This window comes from Orbicella faveolata, unplaced genomic scaffold, assembly GCF_042242905.1.
Source record: "Orbicella faveolata isolate gen_17 unplaced genomic scaffold, um_ofav_v1 contig_50, whole genome shotgun sequence".
NCBI lineage: Eukaryota > Metazoa > Cnidaria > Anthozoa > Scleractinia > Merulinidae > Orbicella > Orbicella faveolata.
In genome coordinates this window covers 1,591,722-1,613,392 of record NW_028301581.1, presented here as the reverse complement: position 1 = coordinate 1,613,392, position 21,671 = coordinate 1,591,722, and the positions used below count along the sequence as shown (strand labels likewise).

Sequence of the window (21,671 nt, the reverse complement as noted above, 5' to 3'; positions counted from 1 at the left end):
TTAACGTACACCAAGCAAGTAAAGAACAGCAAGCAAGTTAAGTACATCAAGCAAGTAAAGTACACCAAGCAATTAAAGTACATCAAGCAAGTAAAGTACATCAAGCAAGTAAAGTACACCAAGCAATTAAAGTACATCAAGCAATTAAAGTACACCAAGCAAGTAAAGTACATCAAGCAAGTAAAGTACACCAAGCAAGTAAAGTACATTAAGGAATTAAGGTACATCAAGCAAGTAAAGTACACCAAGCAATTAAAGTACATCAAGCAATTAAAGTACACAAAGCAAGTAAAGTACACCGAGCAATTAAAGTAAATCAAGCAAGTAAAGTACATCAAGCAAGTAAAGTACATCAAGCAAGTAAAGTACATCAAGCAAGTAAAGTACATCAAGCAAGTAAAGTACATCAAGCAAGTAAAGTACATCAAGCAAGTAAAGTACATCAAGCAATTAAAGTACACAAAGCAAGTAAAGTACACCGAGCAATTAAAGTAAATCAAGCAAGTAAAGTACATCAAGCAAGTAAAGTACACCAAGCAATTAAAGTACATCAAGCAATTAAAGTACACAAAGCAAGTAAAGTACATCAAGCAAGTAAAGTACACCAAGCAAGTAAAGTACATTAAGGAATTAAGGTACATCAAGCAAGTAAAGTACACCAAGCAATTAAAGTACATCAAGCAATTAAAGTACACAAAGCAAGTAAAGTACACCGAGCAATTAAAGTAAATCAAGCAAGTAAAGTACATCAAGCAAGTAAAGTACATCAAGCAAGTAAAGTACATCAAGCAAGTAAAGTACATCAAGCAAGTAAAGTACATCAAGCAAGTAAAGTACATCAAGCAAGTAAAGTACATCAAGCAAGTAAAGTACATCAAGCAAGTAAAGTACATCAAGCAAGTAAAGTACACCAAGCAAGTAAAGTACATCAAGCAGGTAAAGTACATCAAGCAAGTAAAGTACATCAAGCAAGTAAAGTACATCAAGCAAGTAAAGTACATCAAGCAAGTAAAGTACATCAAGCAAGTAAAGTACACCAAGCAAGTAAAGTACATCAAGTAGGTAAAGTACACCAAGCAATTAAAGTACATCAAGCAAGTAAAGTACACCAAGCAAGTAAAGTACATTAAGGAATTAAGGTACATCAAGCAAGTAAAGTACACCAAGCAATTAAAGTACATCAAGCAATTAAAGTACACAAAGCAAGTAAAGTACATCAAGCAAGTAAAGTACACCAGGCAATTAAAGTACATCAAGCAAGTAAAGTACACCAAGCATGTAAAGTACACCAAGCATTTAAACTTAAGTTCCAGAGAATCGACCCAACGTTGGGTCAAACTCACGCTGCGCGTGAGCCGGTCTAGGCTACTTTTTCAGTCATAAAATGAAGTGGGGCTCTATTTTGGCCTAGAAGCTCGAAACTGAGCGTGCGATCCCTTTGCGTCTGTCAATTTTACCGAAAACCAAGCCTATTACGAGTTAGGTAAGAGTCCCTGGGACTGGAAAATTTCCCTCAAGTTGCTGAAAATCGACCGCTGAGACCGCCTTACGCGCATCGTGATTTTGTCCAACTTTGGCCCGATCTGCCGGAACAAGAGGAAATAGCAGAGCTTTACGACCTCCAAGACCGTTTAGAACAGTATACCAGGAAAAACTCTCTTGAATTCCATGGAATTCCAGAAAGCGCGTACAACTCCACAGAAGAGGCCATCCTAAAAGTAGCAGAAGCGCTAGAGGTTCCTGTCAACTCCGATGACATTGAAATTTCCCATAAATTAAATACTCGGGGCAACAAAGCAATAATTGCAAAATTTATTAGTCACAAAGCCAAGACGAATCTCTACAGAGCTAGAACAAAACTTAAACACGTCAAACTGGCCGACCTCTTCCCCGACTCCTCTTACGCAACGAAAGTACAGTCGACAAGGATCTTCATCAACGAAAACTTAACTTCCTATCGTCGCCGCATCATGTCGACAGCTAACGAGAAACGTAAAGATGGCGAGCTATTGAGCGCATGGTCGATGGACGGAACAATTTACGTGAAGACTTCGCCGAACGGGAAACCCATCAAAATCATCGAATTAGAGGACCTCGAGAATCTGTAGCCTGCTTTTAGAATTATTTTGGGAGTGGGGACGGACTCTGTTTGGAACTGTGACTTATCTCTTTACCCTACTTGCAAAAAGGTTTAGTTGTTCTCTTTTGTATTGTTGTGTGTATTTGTCTGTGTGCGTTGTCTGGATTGTCTATACTTTCGTGAGTTTTTGTATTTTTTTTTTTCTCGTAATTTAATTCCTTTTTTTCTTTTCTATCGTGTAATATGAATGCGGGTAGTTTGTCCAAATTTGACGTCTTATCATTGAACGTTCGGGGAATCAGAGATCAAATCAAGAGGAGGAGTATATTTTCATACCTAAAAGATCAAAAAGCAAACATTTATTTTTTACAAGAAACATATTCAGCACGAGCCGATGAAAATATTTGGAGAAAAGAATGGGGTGGCGAGCTATTTTTCTCACATGGCACCACGCATAGTAAAGGTGTGTGTATTTTAATTGATCCCTTTGTACAACCAAAAGTTGATTATTCTTATGCCGATGACTCGGGCAGAACACTGCTTATTACAGTCACTCTTAATGGACAAAAACTATCACTGTGCAATATTTACGCACCTAATGACCAGGCTAATCAACTCCAATTCATGCAAGAGCTCAACAATTGCATAATCGATAAATCAGAGCTCACCTCGCTAATTGTCAGGGGAGACTGGAATTGTACTTTATCAAAAAAAGATGAGATCGGAGGTGCACCGTGGAAACCGTCCAGTTACCGTAATCTCATTCTGACAACAATGGAAATGTTTGACTTAGTGGATATTCAAAGAATGCGACATCCAAAGTTACGCAAATTCACGTACGAATCAAAATCTCTTAAACTTAAATCTAGGATTGACTTTTTCTTAATTGCAAAAAATCTCTCTGGGGAAGTAAAGAATTCGGAAATTTACCATACTATCGCACCTGACCATAACGCAATTTATATTTCGCTATCTTGGCCCAACAAACCTCCTCGGGGACCAGGACTCTGGAAATTTAACAACACCCTATTGAATGACATGCAGTATGTGAGTAAGGTTCGTGATACATACGCTCACGCGTGCAGTTATTATAGCCATGTGACGGATAAGAGGCTCTTTTGGGAGTTAATGAAAATGGAAATCAGATCTGCGACTATTTCCTTTTCCAAAAATAAAGCAAAATGCATCAGCAACCGAGAACAGGAATTAAGACGTAGAATAGACCAACTTGATGTTATTATCTGCGATAATTTTTCTTCTATTTACATCGATGGAGTACTACGGGAGTATGACGGACTGAAAACGGAACTTAAGTCAATTTACGAAGAAAAAGGAAAACAGGCAATGTTTAGAGCAAAATGTCGCTGGATGGAAAATGGTGAACGCCCAACAAAGTATTTTTTCAATCTTGAAAAAAGTAATTACAACAAAAAAACTATCAGTGAACTTCGATTACAAAATGATTCTATTACGCGCAACGAGACACTGATTCTAGAGCAAATTGAAGATTATTATAGAAACCTATATACCTCGGATTTAACCTTTTCTGAAACAGCTTATGACACATTCACTGAAAATGTTGAATCGCCTAAGCTTTCAGAGGACGTGCAAGGAACCTTGGAGGGTCCACTTACGTACGAAGAATGCAAAAAGATACTAGAAACCTTTTCAGAATGATAAAGCACCGGGGGAAGATGGATTTACCGTTGAATTTTATACCTATTTTTTCGATCTTTTAGGAAACGATTTAATAGCAAGTTTTAACGAAGCGCACGAGAAAGGTGAACTCTCCATTTCACAACGAAGGGGAATAATTACTTTAGTTCCGAAAGAAGACGGGTCACTCCTAGATCTTTCAAACTGGAGACCGATTACTTTGCTTAATGTTGATCTTAAAATAGCGGCAAAAGCAATAGCAAAACGCATTGAACCGACACTACCAAACCTTATCCACTCTGACCAAACAGGCTTCGTAAAAGGGAGATACATTGGGGAAAATATCCGACTTATAAGTGACATAATGGAATATACGAATCTACAAAACTTACCTGGCATTCTAACCTCCCTAGACTTCCGTAAAGCTTTTGATTCGATTGAATGGCCCTTTATAATGAAAACTTTAGACCATTTTAATTTTGGTAGTGACATCAAGCGCTGGATTAAGATATTCTACACGAACACAGAAAGTGCGGTACAAAACAATGGTTTTATAACCAGTTGGTTTAAACCATCAAAAGGAGTTCGACAAGGTTGCCCACTCTCCCCTTATTTGTTTATTCTTTCTGCAGAGGTACTCTCAAATAAGATACGTCAGGATTCCAACGTGAGAGGAATCAAAGTCTTCGGTAAGGAAATCAAGCTGTCCCAATTCGCTGATGATACAACTCTATTCAATGCGGACATAGAATCTTTAGAAATGGCCTTGAAAATTGTTGGGGATTTCGAACGAATTGCTGGCCTGTCCTTAAATGTAAAGAAAACGAAGGCGCTTTGGTTGGGGAAATGGAAAAGTAATAGAAGTAAGCCTCTGGATTTAAAATGGTTCCACAGCCCCGTTAAGATATTGGGGATATATTTTTCGTATAATATTAAGGAGAATAACGAGCTCAACTTCGACAAAAAGATCCAAAAGTTGCAAATTAAGCTGGATATGTGGAGTTCACGGGACTTGACGATATTTGGAAGAGCCATGTTAATTAAAACCTTGGGCATATCGCAACTTATTTATTCGGCCTCTAATCTGGATGTTCCCAAAGGAATTGTGGAAATTGTAAGAACAAAATCTTTTAAGTTCCTCTGGAAAAACAAAAAAGATAAAATAAAAAGATCAGGCCTTTACCAGGATCCAGACAACGGTGCAATACGCATGGCCGACTTTGATATTATGTTAAAAGCCCTAAAACTCGCCTGGATCCCGAGACTGTTGCGGACTTCGGACAATAGTAATTGGTGTATTATTCCAGAGCACTATTTCAGAAGAAAGGGAGGGTTAAACTTTCTACTAAGGTGCAACTACGACACAAATTATTCTAAAGATCTCCCGCCCTTCTATAAGAAGATACTAGACTTCTTCAACGAATTAAAAACTCTTTACTCGTATGATCAAAAGCAGGAGTTAGTATTGTTTAATAACAAAGATATATTGGTGGACGGGAAACCCATCTTCCTTAGTGAATGGTTTAAAAAGGGTATTCTATCAATTAATGACCTACTGAATGAAAGTGGCAATTTTTTAACATTCCGCGAGTTTTGGGATAAATATTCCTGTGAATCCAATTTTTTACAGTATCATCAAGTTGTTAGTGCTATTCCGGAACGCTTAAGGTCTCTAGCCAAGTGCTCCGACATCATCAACAAATCGTTGGAGCGAAAAACTCTCTTTAAAAAGGGACGTGTGGACTAAGATCTTTAAATCACTAAAAAATATTTGTAAGGAAACTAAACTCAAAGAGTTTCAATTTAAATTAATCCATAGAACGATAGTAACTAAGAAAGAACTATTCAGATTTCGTATTAAGGCGGACGATGAATGTCTATACTGCGGAGATAAAGATTCAATTGAGCACTCTTTTATCGAATGTATGTTTACCAAATTGTTTACCCAAAAAGTCTTGAGCTGGTTCAACCAAGTGAATGCGTGTCAAATTTCTCCTACCACAGAGGAGACCTTGTTCGCTATTACTGCAAGCTCCCACGACATAGCAATAATACGGAAATTCAACTACACCATTATTTATGCGCCATTATATTTATTCAAGCAAGTTAAAGGGCCTGGCCATCTCCATTCAGGATTTTATCAGTAAGCTACACATTAAATACAAGCTTGAAAATTTGTCTTAATTAAATGTTTTAGTGAGAAGTACTCCTCCCTCCTCAAAGTTAATAACACAGTATAACGTATTGTAAGTAACTGTATGTACAGCAAGTAACGTAAGTAGAGTATTATATTGTTAGCAGTGTAAGTAGCCCGTATTGCAAGTAATTGTAGTTTCTGTAAGGAACTGTATTGAGTATTGTATTGCCTGCATAAGTGACTCGTATTGTAAGTAACGTAAGTATTGTAGAACTGTGTTTTGTAAATTAAAATTATTAAAAAAAAAAAAAAAAAAAAAAAAAGTACACCAAGCATGTAAAGTACACCAAGCATTTAAACTTAAGTTCCAGAGAATCGACCCAACGTTGGGTCAAACTCACGCTGCGCGTGAGCCGGTCTAGGCTACTTTTTCAGTCATAAAATGAAGTGGGGCTCTATTTTGGCCTAGAAGCTCGAAACTGAGCGTGCGATCCCTTTGCGTCTGTCAATTTTACCGAAAACCAAGCCCATTACGAGTTAGGTAAGAGTCCCTGGGTCTGGAAAATTTCCCTCAAGTTGCTGAAAATCGACCGCTGAGACCGCCTTACGCGCATCGTGATTTTGTCCAACTTTGGCCCGATCTGCCGGAACTTCGGGGATATTTTCCAGTCCCAGGGACTCTAAACTAACTCGTGATGGCCTTGGTTTACAGTGAAAGGGAGAAAGGAAAAATATTTAAAGGCTCAGTTTCGAGCTTCTACGCCGAAATATAGCCCCACTTCATGTTAAGACTGATAGAGTAGCCGAGACCGCCTCACGCGCATCGTGATTTTGACCAACTTTGGCTTGATTTGCCTGTACTTGGGAGATATTTTCCAGTCCCAGGGACTCTAAACTAACTCGTGATGGTCTTGGTTTTCAGTGAAATGGACAGAGAAAAAATATTTGAACGCTCCGTTTCGAGCTTCTAGAGCGAACTATAGCCCCTTTTTATTTTAACACTGATAGAGTAGCAAGACCGCCCTACGCGAATCTTGATTTTGAGCAAATTTGGCTCCATTTGCCGGAACTTGGGAGATATTTTCCAGTCCGAGGGACTCTAAACTAACTGGTGATGGCCTTGGTTTTCAGTGAAATGGACAGAGGAAAAATATTTGAACGCTCGGTTTTGAGCTTCTAAATCAAAATATAGCCCCACTTTATTTTAAGACTTATAGAGTAGCCGAGACCGCCTTGCGCGCATCGTGATTTTGACCAAATTTGGCTCGATTTGGCGGAACTTAAGGAATATTTTCCAGTCTCAGGGACTCTAACCTAAGTGGCGATGTCCTTGGTTTTCAGTGAAATGGACAGAGGAAAAATATTTGAACGCTTGGTTTCGAGCTTCTAGGCCGAAATATAGCGCCACTTCATTTTAAAACTGATAGAGTAGCCGAGATCGGCTTACGCGCATCGTGATTTTGACTAACTTTGGCTCGATTTGCGGGAACTTGGGGGATATTTCCAATCCCAGGAGCTCTAAACTAACTGGTGATGGCCTTGGTTTTCAGTGAAATGGAGACAGGAAAAATTATTGAACGCTCGGTTTTGAACTTCTAGGCCGAAATATAGCCCCACATCATTTTCAGAATGATAGAGTAGCCAAAACCACCTTCCGTGCATAGTGATTTTGATCAATTGTGGCTCGATTTCCCGGAACTTGGAGGATATTTTCCAGTCCCGGGAACTCTTAACTAACTCCTGATGGTCTTGGTCTGCAGAGAAATGGACACAGATAAAACGTTCGCACGATCGGTTTCGAGGTTTTCGGCCGAAATATAGCGCCACTTCATTTCAAGACTGATAGAGTAGCCGAGACCGCCTTCTACGCATCGTGATCTTGACCAAGTTTGCCTCGATTTGGCGGAACTTGGGGGATATTTTCCAGTCCCGCGGACCCTAAACTAACCCCTCATGGCCTTGGTTTGCAGAGAAATGGACACATGTAAAACTATCGCACGCTCGGTTTCGAGCTTTTAGGCCGAAATATAGCCCTACTTCATTTTAAGACTAAAAGAGTAGCCGAGACCTCCTAACGCGCATTAAGATTTTGACCAACTTTGCCTCGATTTGCCGGACTTTTTACGCATCGAGATCTTGACCAACTTTGGCTCGATTTGCCGGAACTTGGGGGATATTTTTCACTCCCGGATTTTCTAAAGTAACTCCTGATGCCTTTGGTTTGCAAAGAAATAGACACAGGTAAGAGGATCGCTCGCTCGGTTTCGAGCTTTTAGGCCGAAATATAGCCCCACTTCGTTTTAAGCCTGGAAGAGTAGACAAAACCGCCTTGCGCGCATCGTGATCTTGACCAACTTTGGCTTGCTTTCCCGGAACTTGTGGGATATTTTCCATTCCCGGAGACTCTAACCTAACTACTGATGGCCTTGGTTTGCAGAGAAATGGACACAGGTAAGAGGATCGCACGCTCGAACTTGAGCTTTTGGGCCAAAATATAGCCCCACTTCATTTTAAGCCTGAAAGAGTAGCCGAGACCGCCTTACGTGCATCCTGATCTTGACCAACTTTGACTTGATTTTCTGGAACATGCGGGGTATTTTCCAGTCCCGGGGACTCAAAACTAACTCCTGATGGCTTTGGTTTGCAGAGAAATGGACACAGGTAAAACGAACGCACGCTCGGTTTCCAGCTTTTACGCAGAAATATAGCCCCACTTCATTTTAACACTGAAAGAGTAGCCGAGACCACCTTACACGCATTGTGACTTTGACCAAATTTGGCTCGATTTCCAAAAACTTGGGGGATATTTTCCAGTCCCAAGGACTCTATACTAACTCCTGATGGGCTTGGTTTGCAGAGAAATGGACACAAGTAAAACGATCCCTTGCTTGATTACGAACTTTTAGGCCGAAATATAGCCCCACCTAATTTTAAGACCGAAAGAGTAGCCGAGACCGCCTTGCGCGGATCGTGACCTTGACCAAGTTTGGCTCGATTTCCTGGAACTTGGGGGATATTTTCCAGTCCCGGAGACTCTAAACTAACTCCTGATGGCCTTGGTTTGCAGAGGGATGGACACAGGTTAAAAGATCACACGCTCGGTTTCGAGGTTTTAGGGCGAAATATAGCCCCACTTTATTTTAAGACTAAAAGAGTAGCCCAGACCAACTTTGGCTCGCTTTCCTTTCGATTTGCTAGATTTCGGCCTAAAAGCTCGAGACCGAGCAAAGATCGTTTTACCTGTGTCCATTTCTGTGCAAACCAAGGCAATCAAGAGTTAGTTTAGAGTCCCTGGGTTTGAAAAATATCCCCCAAGTTCCGGCCAATTGAGCCAAATTTGGTCAAGATTACGATGCGCGCAAGGCGTTCTCCGCTACTCTTTCAGTCTTAAAATGAAGTGGGGCGATATTTCGGCCTAAAAGCTCAAACCTGAGCGTGCGATCGTTTTACCTGTGTTTATTTCTGCGTAAACAAAGGCCATCAGGAGTTATTTTAGAGTCCCCCGAGACTGGAAAATATATGCCAAGTTCCGGCAACTCGATCCAGAGTTTGTCAAGAATACGATGCGCGTTAGGCGGTGTCGGCTACTCTTTCAGTCTTAAAATAAAGTGGGGCTATATTTGGGCCTAAAAGCTCGAAACCGAGCATGCGATCATTTTAGCTGTGTCTATTTCTCCGCAAACCAAGGCCATCAAGAGTTCGTTTAGAATCCCCGGGACTGGAAAATATCCCCCAAGTTTCGGCAAATTGAGCAAAAGCCGACACCGCCTTAAGCGCATCGTGATTTTGAAATCTTTGGCTCGATTTGACGGAACTTGGGGTGATATTTTCCAGTCTCAGGGACTCTAAACTAATTCGTGACGGCCTTGGTTTTTAGTGAAATGGACAGAGGAAAAATATTTGAACGCTCGGTTTGGAGCTTCTAGGCCAAAATATAGCCCCACTTCACTTTAAGAGTGAGAGAAGGTAGCCGAGACCGCCTTACGCGCAGAGCGATTTTTACCAACTTTCGGTCGATTTCCAGGAACTTGCGTTATATTTTCGAGTCCTGGGGAATCTAAACTAACTCGTGATGGCCTTGGTTTTCAGTGAAGTGGACAGAGGAAAAATAGTTGAACGCTCTGTTTGGCTCGGTTTCGGGCTTCTAGGCCGAAATATAGCTCCACTTCACTTTAAGAGTGAGAAAAGGTAGCCGAGACCGCCTAACGCGCACGGCGATTTTCACCAGCTTTGGGCCGATTTTAAGGAATTAGCGAGATGTTTTCCAGTCCCAGGGATTCTAAAGTAACTGGTGATGGCCTCGGTTCTCAGTGAAATAAACAGAGGAAAAATATTTGAACGCTCGGTTTCGAGCTTCTAGGCCAAAATATAGCCCCACTTCACTTTAAGAGTGAGAGAAGGTAGGCGAGACCGCCTTACGCGCAGGGCGATTTTTACCAGCTTTGGGTCGATTTGCAAGAACTTGCGTTATATTTTCCAGTCCTGGGGAGTCTAAACTAACGCGTAATGGCCTTGGTTTTCAGTGAATTGGCCAGAGGAAAAATAGTTGAACGCTCGGTTTAGGGCTTTTAGGCCGAAATATAGCCCCAGTTCACTTTAAGAGTAAGAAAAGGTAGCCCAGACCGCCTAACGCGTACGGCGATTTTCACCAACTTTGGGCCGATTTCCAGGAATTAGCGGGATATTTCCCAGTTCTGGGGACTCTAAACTAACTTGTGATGGCCTTGGTTTCAGTAAAATAGACAGAGGAAAAATATTTGAACGCTCGGTTTCGAGCTTCTAGGCCGAAATATAGCCCCACTTCATATCAAGAGTGAGAAAAGGCTGCCGAGACCGCCTTACGTGCAGGGCGATTTTCACCAACTTTGGGTCGATTTCCAGGAATTTCCGGAATATTTTCCAGTCCCGAGGACTCTAAACTAGCTCGTGATTGCCTTGCTTGTCAGTGAAATGGACAGAGGAAAAATATTTGAACGCTCGGTTACGAGCTTCTAGGCCGAAATATAGCCCCACTTCACTTTAAGAGTGAGAAAAGGTAGGCGAGATCGCCTTACGAGCAGGGCGATTTTCACCAACTTTGGGTCGATTTCCAGGAAGTTACGGAATATTTTCCAGTCCCGGGGTCTCTAAGCTAACTCTTGATGGCCTTGGTTATTAGAGAAATTGACAGAGAAACAATATTTGAGCGCTCGGTTTCGATTTTCTAGGCCGAAGTATAGCTACACTTTAATTTAAGAGTAAGAAACGGTAGCCCAGATCGCCTTACGCGCAGGGCGATTTTCACCAACTTTGGGTCGATTTCCAAGAATTTCGGGGATATTTTCCAGTCTCGGGGACTCTAAACTAACTCGTGATTGCCGTGGTCTTCAGTGAAATGGACAGAGGAAATATATTTGAACACTTGTTATTGAGGTTCTAGGCCAAATTATTGCACCACTTCACTTTAAGAGTAAGAAAAGGTAGCCGATACCGCCTTACGCGCAAAGCGATTTTCACCAACTTTGTGTGGACTTCCAGGAACTTGCAGGATGTTTTCCAGTCCCGGGAACTCCAAGCTAACTCGTGACGGGCTTGGTTTTCAGTGAAATGGACAGAGGAGAAATATTTGAACGCACGGTTTAGAGCTTCTAGGCCGAAATATAGACCCACTTCACTTTAAGGGTGAGAAAAGGTAGCCGAGACCGCCTTACGCCTAGGGCGATTTTAAGCAACTTTGGATCGATTTCCAGGAACTTGCGGGATATTTTCCTGTCCCGGGAGTTCTAAACTAACACGTGATGGGCTAGGTTTTCAGTAAAATGGACAGAGGTAAAATATTTCAACGCTCGGTTTAGGAGCGTCAACGCCGAAATATAGCCCGACTTTACTTTAAGGGTAAGAAAAGGTAGCCGACACCGCCTTACGCGCAGGGCGATTTTCACCAACTTTGGATCGATTTCCAGGAACTTCCGGGATATATTTCAGTCCTGGAGACGCTGCACTAACTCGTGATGGCCTTGGTTTTCAGTGAAATGGACAGAGGAAGAATATTTGAACGCTCGGTTTCGAGCTTCTAGGCCGAAATATAGCCCCACTTCATATCAAGAGTGAGAAAAGGTTGCCAAGACCGCCTTACGCGTAGAGCGTTTTGCACCAACTTTAGCTCGATTTCCTGGAACTTGCGGGATATTTTCCAGTGCTGGGGACTCTAAACTAACTCGTGATGTACTTTGTTTTCAGTGAAAAGGACAGAGGAAGAATATTTGAACGCTCGGTTTCGAGCTTCTGGGCTGAAATATAGCCTCACTTCATTTTGAGACTGATAGAGTAGCAGAGACCGCCTAACGCCCTTGGTGATTTTGAGCAACTTTGGCCCGATTTTCCGGAACTTGGGGGATATTTTCAGTTCTACGGCTTCTAAACTAACTCTTGATGGCCTTGGTTTTCATTAAAATGCACACAGGTAATACGATCGCACGCTTGCTTTTGAGCTTTTAGGCCGAAAAATAGCCCCACTTCATTTTAAGACTAAAAGAGCAGCCAAGAACGCCTTACGCGCATCGTCGTCTTGACCAACTTTGGCTGCATTTCCTGCAACTTGGGGGATATTTTTCAGTCGCAGGAACTCTAAACTAACTCCTGATGGTCTTGGTTTGCAGAGAAATGGACACATGTAAAACGATCGCACACTCGGTTTCGAGCTTTTAGGCCAAAATATAGCCCCACTTCATTTTAAGAGTGTAAGAGTAGCCGAGACCGTCTTACGCGCATCGTGATCTTGACCAACTTTGGCTCCATTTCCCGGAACTTGAAGGATATTTTCAGTCCCAGGGAGTGTAAACTAACTCCTGTTTCCCTTGGTTTGCAGAGAAATGGACACAGGTAAAGCGGTCGCACGCTTGGTTTCGAGCTTTGAGGTCGAAATATAGCCCCACTTCATTTTAAGACTAATAGAGTAGCCGAGACCGCCTTGTGCGCGTCGTGATTTTAACAACCTTTGGCTTGCTTTCCCGGAATTTATGGGATATGTTCCAGTCCCGGGTCCCTAAAGTAACTCCTGATGGCCGTGGTTTCCAGAGAAATAGACACAGGTAAAACGATCGCACGCTCAGTTTCGAGCTTTTAGGCCGTAATATAGCCCCACTTCATTTTAAGACTGAAAGAGTAGCCGAGACCGCCTTGCGCACATCCCGATCTTGAGCAACCTTGGCTCGATTTCCTTTCGATTTGCTATATTTCGGCATAAAAGCTCGAAACCGAGGAAAGATCGTTTTACCTGTGTCCATTTCTCTGCAAATTAAACCAAGGCCATCAAGAGTTAATTTAGAGTCCCTGGGTTTAAAAAATATCCTTCAAGTTTCGGGAAATCGAGCCTAAGTTGGTCAAAATGACGACGCGCGTAAGGCGATCTCGGCTACTCTTTCAGTCTTAAAATAAAGTGAGGCTTTATGTCGGGCTAAAAGCTCGAAACCGAGCATGCGATCCTTTTGCCTGTGTCCATTTCTCTGCTAACCAAGGCCATCAGGACTTAGTTTAGAGTCCCTGTGACTAGAAAATATCCCCCAATTTCCGGAAAAACGAGCCAAAGTTGGTCAAGATCACGACGCGCATAAGGCGGTCTGGGCAACTCCTTAAGTCTTAAAATAAAGTGGGGCTATATTTCGGCCGTAAAGCGCAAAACCGAGCGTGCCATCGTTTTACCTGTGTCCATTTCTCTGCTAACCAAGGCTATCAGGAGTTAGTTTACAGTCCCCGGGACTGGGAGATATTTTCCAAACTAACTCCTGATGGCCTTGGTTTGCAGAGAAATGGACACAGGTAAAATGCTCGCACGCTCGGTTTCAAGCTTTTAGGCCGAAATATAGCCCAACTTTATTTTAAGACTGAAAGAATAGGCGAGACCGCTTTGCGCGCATCGTGATCTTGACCAACTTTGGCTTAATTTCCAGGAACTTGGGGGATATGTTCCAGTCCCGGGGACTCTAAGCTAACTCCTGATGGCCTTGGTTTGAAGAGAAATGAACACAGGTAAGAGTATCGGGGGCTCGAATTCAAGCATTTAGGCCAAAATATAGCCCAACTTCATTTTAAGCCCGAAAGAGTAGCCGAGACCGCCTTACGTGCATCGTGATCTTGACTAACTTTGGCTTGATTTTCCGGAACTTAGGGAATATTTTCCAGTCTCGGGTATTCTAAACTAACTCCTGATTGCCTTGGTTTGCAGAGAAATGGACACAGGTAAAACGATCGCACGCTCGGTTTTAAGCTTTTAGGTGGAAGTATAGCACAAGTTCATTTTAAGACTGAAAGAGTAGCCTAGACCGCCTTACGATCATTGTGATCTTGACCAACTTTGGCTCGATTTCCCGGAACTTCGGGGATATTTTCCAATCCCGGGAACTCTAAACTAACTCCTGATGGCCTTGGTTTCCAGAGTACTGGACACAGGTAAATTAATCGCACGCTTGGTTTCGAGCTTGTAGGCCAAAATATAGCCCCACTTCATTTTAAGACTGAAAGAGTAGCTGAGACCGCCTTACGCGCATCGTGATCTTGACCAACTTCGGCTCGATTTCCCGGAACTTGGGGATTATTTTCCAGTCCCAGGAACTCTAAACTAACTCCTGATGGCCTTAGTTTGCAGAGAAATGGACACAGGGAAAACCATCGCACGCTCGGTTTCAAAGCTTAAGCCGAAATATAGCCCCACTTCATTTTTAGACTAAAACAGTAGCCAAGACCGCCTTGCGCGCATCGTGATCTTGACCAAATTTGGCTGGATTTCCCGTAAATTGGGGGTTATTTTCCAGTTTCGGGGACTCTAATTTTTTGATGGCCTTGGTTTACTGAGAAATGGACACATGTAAGACAATCGCACGCTCGGTTTCGAGCTTTGAGGCCGAAAGATAGCCCAACTTCATTTTAAGACTGATAGAGTAGCCGAGACCGCCTTGCGCGCATTGTAAACTTGACCAACTTTGGCTCGATTTCCCGAAACTTGGGATATATTTTCCAGTCTCGGGGACTCTAAACTAACTCCTGATAGCCTTGGTTTGCAGAGAAATGGACACAGGTAAAACGATCGCACGCTCGGTTTCGAGGTTTTAGGCCGAAATATAGCCCCACTTCATTTTAACACTGAAAGAGTAGCCGTGACTGCCTTACGGGCATCGTGACCTTGACCAACTATGGCTCGATTTCCCGGAACTTGGGGGATACTTTCCAGACCCGGAGACTCTAAACTAACTCCTGACGACATTGGTTTGCAGAGAAATGGACACAGGTAAAACGATGGCACTCTTGGTTTGGAGCTTTTAGGCCGAAATATAACCCCACTTCATTTTAAGACTGAAAGAGTAGGCGAGACCGCTTTACGCGCATCGTGATCTTGACCAACTTTGGCTCGATTTGCCGGAACTTGGGGCAAAATTTTCCTGTTCTAGGGCTTCTAAACTAACTTCTGATGGTCTTGGTTTGCAGAGAAATGGACACAGCTAAAACGATCGCACGTTTGCTTTTAGGCCGGAAAATAGGCCCACTTCATTTTAAGACTGAAAGAGTAGCCAAAAACGCCTTGCGCGCATCGTGATTTTGACCAACCTTGGCTTGATTTGCCGAACTTGGGGGATGTTTTTCGAGTCCCGGGGACTCTAAACTAACTCCTGATGGCCTTGGTGTGTAACGAAATGGACACAGGTAAAACCATCGCACGCTCGGTTTCGAGCTTTTAGACCGAAATATAGCCCCAATTCATTTTAAGACTGAAGTAGCAGCCAAGACCGCCTTGCGCGCATCGTGATCTTGACCAACTTTGGCTCGATTTCCCGGAACTTGGGGGATATTTTTCAGTCCCGGGGACTCTAGAGTAACTCCTGATGGCCTTGGTTTCCAGAGAAATGGACACAGGTAAAACGATCGCACTCTCGGTTTGCAGCTTTTAGCCCGTAATCTAGCCCCACTTCATTTTTTAAGACTGAAAGAGTAGCCAAAACCGCCTTAAGCGCATCGTGATCTTCACCAACTTTGGCTCCTTTTCCCGGAACGTCAGGAAGAATTTTAAATCCTAGGGACTCTAACCTAACTCTTGGCCGCCTTGGTTGGCAGAGAAATGGACACAAGTAAGAGGATTGCACACTCAGTTTCAAGCTTTTAGGCCGAAATATAGTCCCACTTCGTTTTAACACTGAAAGAGTAGCCGAGACCGTCTTACGCGAAACGCAATCTTGACCAACTTTGGCTCGATTTCCCGGAGGTTGCGGGATATATTCCAGTCTCGGGGACTCTAAGCTAACTCCTGATGACCTTCGTTTGCAGAGAAATGGACACAGGTAAAACGATGGCACGCTCGCTTTCGAGCTTTTAGAGCGAAATATAGCCCCACTTTTATTTAAAACTAAAAGAGTATTCAAGACCGCCTTGCCCGCATCGTGATCTTGACCAACTTTGGCTCGATTTCCTGGAACTTGGGGGATATTTTCCATTCCGGGGGACACTAAACTAACTTTTGATAACCTTGGTTTGCAGAGGAAAGGACACAGGTAAAACGATCGCACGCTCGGTTTGAAGCTTTTAGGCCAAAATGTAGCCCCACTTCATTTTAAGACTTGAAAGAGTAGCCGAGACCGCCTTGCGCGCATCGAGATCATCACCAACTTTGACTCGATTTCCCTGAACTTGGGGGATATTTTCCAGTCCCGGGGACCCTAAACTAACTGCTGATGGCCTTGGTTTCCAGACAAATGGACACAGGTGAAAGTATGGCACGCTCGGTTTTGAGCTTTTAGGGCGAAATGTAGCCCCACTTTATTTTAAGACTGAAAGAGTAGCCGAGACCGCCTTGCGCGCGTCGTGATCTTGAACAACTTTGGCTCCATTTCCTGGAACTTGAGGGATATTTTCTAGACCGAGTTATTCTAAACTAACTCCTGATGGCCCTTGTTTGCAGAGAAATGGACACAGGGAAAACGATCGCACGCTCGGTTTCGAGCTTTTAGGCCGAAATATAGCCTCAAGAGTAGCCGAGACCGCCTTGCGCACATCGCGATCTTAAGCAACATCTGCTCGATTTCCTTTCGATTTGCTATATTTCGGCCTAAAAGCTCAAAACTGAGCAAAGATCGTTTTACCTGTGTCCATTTGTCTGCAAACCAAGGTCATCAAGAGTTAGTTTAGAGTCTCTGGGTTTAAAAAATATCCCTCAAGTTTCGGGAAATCGAGCCAAAGCTGGTCAAAATTACGATACGCTTAAGGCGATCTAAGCTACTCTTTCAGTCTTAAAATGAAATGAGGCTATATTTCGGCCTAAAAGCTCGAAACCGAGCGTGCGATCGTTTTACCTGTGTCCATTTCTCTGCAAACCAAGACCATCAGGAGTTAGTTTAGAGTCCCCGGGACTGGAATAGATCTCCGAAGTTCCGGGAAATCGAGTCAAAGTTGGTCAAGATCACGATGCGCTTTAGGCGGTCTCGGCTACTGTTTGAGGTTTAAAAGGAAGTGGGGCTATATTTGGGCCTTGAAGCTCGAAACCGAGCGTTCAAATTTTTTTCTGGTCATTTCACCGGAAACCAAGGCCACATCGATTTAGTTCAGGGTCCCTGAGAGTGGAAAATATCCTCCAAGTTACTGGAACTCCACCCAAAGTTGGTCAAAATTACGCTTTGCATAAGGCGGTTTGGGCTGCTTTTTAGTCTTAAAATGTAATGGGGCTATATTTCGGCTTAAAAGCTCGAAACCGAGCGTTAAATTATTTTTATTTCTGTCCACTTCAACGAAAGCCAAGGCCGTCACGAGTTAGTTTAGAGTTCCTGGGACTGGAAAATATCACCCAAGTTGATGGAAATCGGCCCAAAATTGGTAAAAATCACGCTGCGCGTAAGGCGGTTTTGGCTACTTTTTCAGTCTTTAAATGAAGTGGGTCTTTATTTCGGCCTAGAAGCTCGAAGTCGAGCGTTCAAATATTTTTCCTTTTTTCTTTTTACCGAAAACCAAGGCAATCACGAGTTAGTTTAGAGTCCCGGGACTGAAAAATACCCCCCAACTTGCTCGAAATCGAGCCAAAGTTGGGCAAAATCACGTTGCACGTAAGGCGGTGTCGGGTACTTTTTCAGTCTTAAAATGAAGTGGGCTATATTTTGTCCTAGAAACTTGAAACCGAGCGTTTAATTAGTTTTCCTTTGTCCATTTCACTAGAAACCAAGGCCATTACGAGTTAGCTTAGGGTCTCTGGGACTGAAAAATATCCCCCAAGCTGCTGGAAATGGACCCAAAGTTGGTTAAAATCACGCTGCGCGTAAAGCGGTCCTCGCTACTGTTTCAGTCTTAAAATAAAGTGGGGCTATATTTCCGCCTAGACGCTCAAAGCGAACGTGCCATCGTTTTACCTCTCTCCATTTCACCGAAAACCAAGGCCATCACGGGTTAGTTTAGAGTCCCCAGGACGGGAAAATATCCCCTAAGATGCTGGAAATCGACTCAAAGTTGGTCAAAATCACGCTACGCGTAAGGCGGTCTGGGCTACTTTTTAAGTCTGAAAATAAAGTGGGGCTATATTTCGGGACTAGAAGCTCGAAACGGAGCGTGGAACTGTTTTTGCGTTATGTTTGGCAAAATGCACCAAACTTGGAAAAATGCGCCACACTTGGAAAACTGCGCCACGCTTCCAAAATTGTGCCACACTTGGAAAAATGTGGCACACTTAAAAAAATGCGGTTCAGTTGGTAAAATGCGGCAAACTTGGAAAAATGTTCTACACTTGGAAAAATATGCCACACTTGGAAAAAAGCGCCACGCTTGGAAAACTGCGCCACACTTAGAAAAATGCGCCACACTTGAAAAAATGTGCCACACTTGGAAAACTGGGCAACACTTGAAAAAATGCGGCACAGTTGGAAAAATGCGCCACACTTGGAAAACTGCGCCACACTTAGAAAAATGCGCAACCCTTTCAAAAAATGTGCCACACTTGGAAAACTGGGCAACACTTGTAAACAAATGCAAAACAGTTGGTAATATGCGCAGCACTTGGAAAGTTGCTCAACGTTTGTTGAAATGCACCACACTTGGAAAAACGCGCCACGCTTGGAAAATTGCGCAATTTTTGGAAAAATGCGCGACAATTGGAAAAATGCGCAATTTTTGGAAAAATGCGCCAGACTTGGAAAAATGTGCAACACTTAGAAAAATGGGCAACACTCGGAAAAATGTGCCACACTTGAAAAAATGCGACACAGTTAGTAAAATGAAGCAACCTTGGAAAAATGCGCTACACTTAGAAAAATGTGCCCAACTTGAAAAAATGCATCACACTTGGAAAACTACGCCACACTTAGAAAAATGCGCTAAAGTTGCCATAATGTGCCAACCTTGGAAAGTTGAGTAACACTTGGAAACATGTGCTACACTTCAAAAAACGCGGCAAAGTTGTCAAAATGCGCAACCTTAAAAAAAAAAATGGGCCACACTTGGCAAAATGCGCCGCACTTGCAAAAATGCCACCAAGCAATTAAAGTACATCAAGCAAGTTAAGTACACCAAGCGAGTAAAGTACACCAAGCAATTAAAGTACATGAAGTAAGTAAAGTGCATCAAGCAAGTAAAGGACACCAAGCAAGTAAGGTACATCAGGCAAGTAAAGTACACCAAGCAAGAAAAGTACATCAAGCAAGTAAAGTATATCAAGCAAGTAAAGTACACCAAGCAAGTAAAGTATATCAAGCAAGTAAAGTACACCAAGCAAGAAAAGTACATCAAGCAAGTAAAGAATATCAAGCAACTAAAGTACACCAAGCGAGTAAAGTACACCAAGCAAGTAAAGTACACCAAGCAAACAAAGTACACCAAGCCATTAAAGTACATGAAGTAAGTAAAGCACACCAAGCAAGCAACACAAAATCCACTGGACTTTCCCTAATCGTTCTCACTTTATTTCTTGCGGGTAAGAAACACAAAATCCACTGGAGTTTCGCTAATCGTTCTCACTTTATTTCTTGCGCGTAGGAAACACAAAATCCACTGGACTTTCCCTAATCGTTCTCACTTTATTTCTTGCGCGTAAGAAACACATAAACCACTGGAGTTTCGCTAATCGTTCTCACTTTATTTCTTGCGCGTAAGAAACACAAAATCCACTGGACTTTCCCTAATCGTTCTGGCTTTATTTCTTACGCGTAAGAAACACAAAATCCAATGGACTTTCGCTAATCGTTCTCACTTTATTTCTTGCGCGTAAGAAACACAAAATGCACTGGACTTTCGTTAATCGTTCTCACTTTATTTCTTGCGCGTAAGAAGCACAAAATCCACTGGACTTTGGCTAATCGTTCTCACTTTATTTCTTGCGCGTAAGAAACACATAAACCACTGGAGTTTCCCTAATCGTTCTCACTTTATTTCTTCCGCGTAAGAAACACAAAATCCACTGGACTTTCCCTAATCGTTCTCACTTTATTTCTTGCGCGTAAGAAACACAAAATGCACTGGACTTTCGCTAATCGTTCTCACTTTATTTCTTGCGCGTAAGAAACACAAAATCCACTGGACTTTCCCTAATCGTTCTGGCTTTATTTCTTACGCGTAAGAAACACAAAATCCAATGGACTTTCGCTAATCGTTCTCACTTTATTTCTTGCGCGTAAGAAACACAAAATGCACTGGACTTTCGCTAATCGTTCTCACTTTATTTCTTGCGCGTAAGAAACACAAAATGCACTGGACTTTCGCTAATCGTTCTCACTTTATTTCTTGCGCGTAAGAAACACAAAATCCACTGGACTTTCGCTAATCGTTCTCACTTTATTTCTTGCCCGTAAGAAACACATAATCCACTGGACTTTCCCTAATCGTTCTCACTTTATTTCTTGCGCGTAAGAAACACAAAACCCACTGGACTTTCGCTAATCGTTCTCACTGTATTTCTTGCGCGTAAGAAACACATAATCCACTGGACTTTCGTTAATCGTTCTCACTGTATTTCTTGTGCGTAAGAAACACATAATCCACTGGACTTTCACAAATCGTTTTCACTGTATTTCTTGTGCGTAAGAAACACATAATCCACTGGACTTTCCCTAATCGTTCTCACTGTATTTCGTGCGCGTAAGAAACACAAAATGCACTGGACTTTCGCTAATCGTTCTCACTTTATTTCTTGCGCGTAAGAAACACAAAATCCACTGGACTTTCGCTAATCGTTCTCACTTTATTTCTTGCGCGTAAGAAACACAAAATCCACTGGACTTTCGCTAATCGTTCTCACTTTATTTCTTGCCCGTAAGAAACACATAATCCACTGGACTTTCCCTAATCGTTCTCACTTTATTTCTTGCGCGTAAGAAACACAAAACCCACTGGACTTTCGCTAATCGTTCTCACTGTATTTCTTGCGCGTAAGAAACACATAATCCACTGGACTTTCGTTAATCGTTCTCACTGTATTTCTTGTGCGTAAGAAACACATAATCCACTGGACTTTCACAAATCGTTTTCACTGTATTTCTTGTGCGTAAGAAACACAAAATCCACTGGATTTTCGCTTATCGTTCTCACTTTATTTCTTGCGCGTAAGAAACACAAAATCCACTGGACTTTCCTTAAACGTTCTCACTCTATTTCTTGCGCGTAAGAAACAAAAAATCCACTGGATTTTCGCTTATCGTTCTCACTTTATTTCTTGCGCGTAAGAAACACAAAATCCACTGGATTTTCGCTTATCGTTCTCACTTTATTTCGTGCGCGTAAGAAACACAAAATCCACTGGACTTTCCCTAATCGTTCTCACTTTATTTCTTGCGCGTAAGAAACAAATAATCTACTGGACTTTCC

At 42.4% G+C, this 21,671-nt stretch overlaps 1 protein-coding gene and 1 pseudogene across 1 annotated transcript; one reads left to right on the top strand and one right to left on the bottom strand.

Annotated features, from left to right (window-relative positions):
• On the bottom strand, positions 1–19,598 carry LOC149095545 (uncharacterized; annotated as a pseudogene).
• LOC149095546 (uncharacterized) lies at positions 1,578–2,481 on the top strand (the record flags this gene model as incomplete). The annotated part of the gene is made up of 1 exon (XM_089281868.1): positions 1,578–2,481. A coding segment is annotated over one exon (531 nt), but the record flags the coding sequence as incomplete, so codon positions are not given.
• Positions 19,599–21,671: the final 2,073 nt, after the last annotated feature.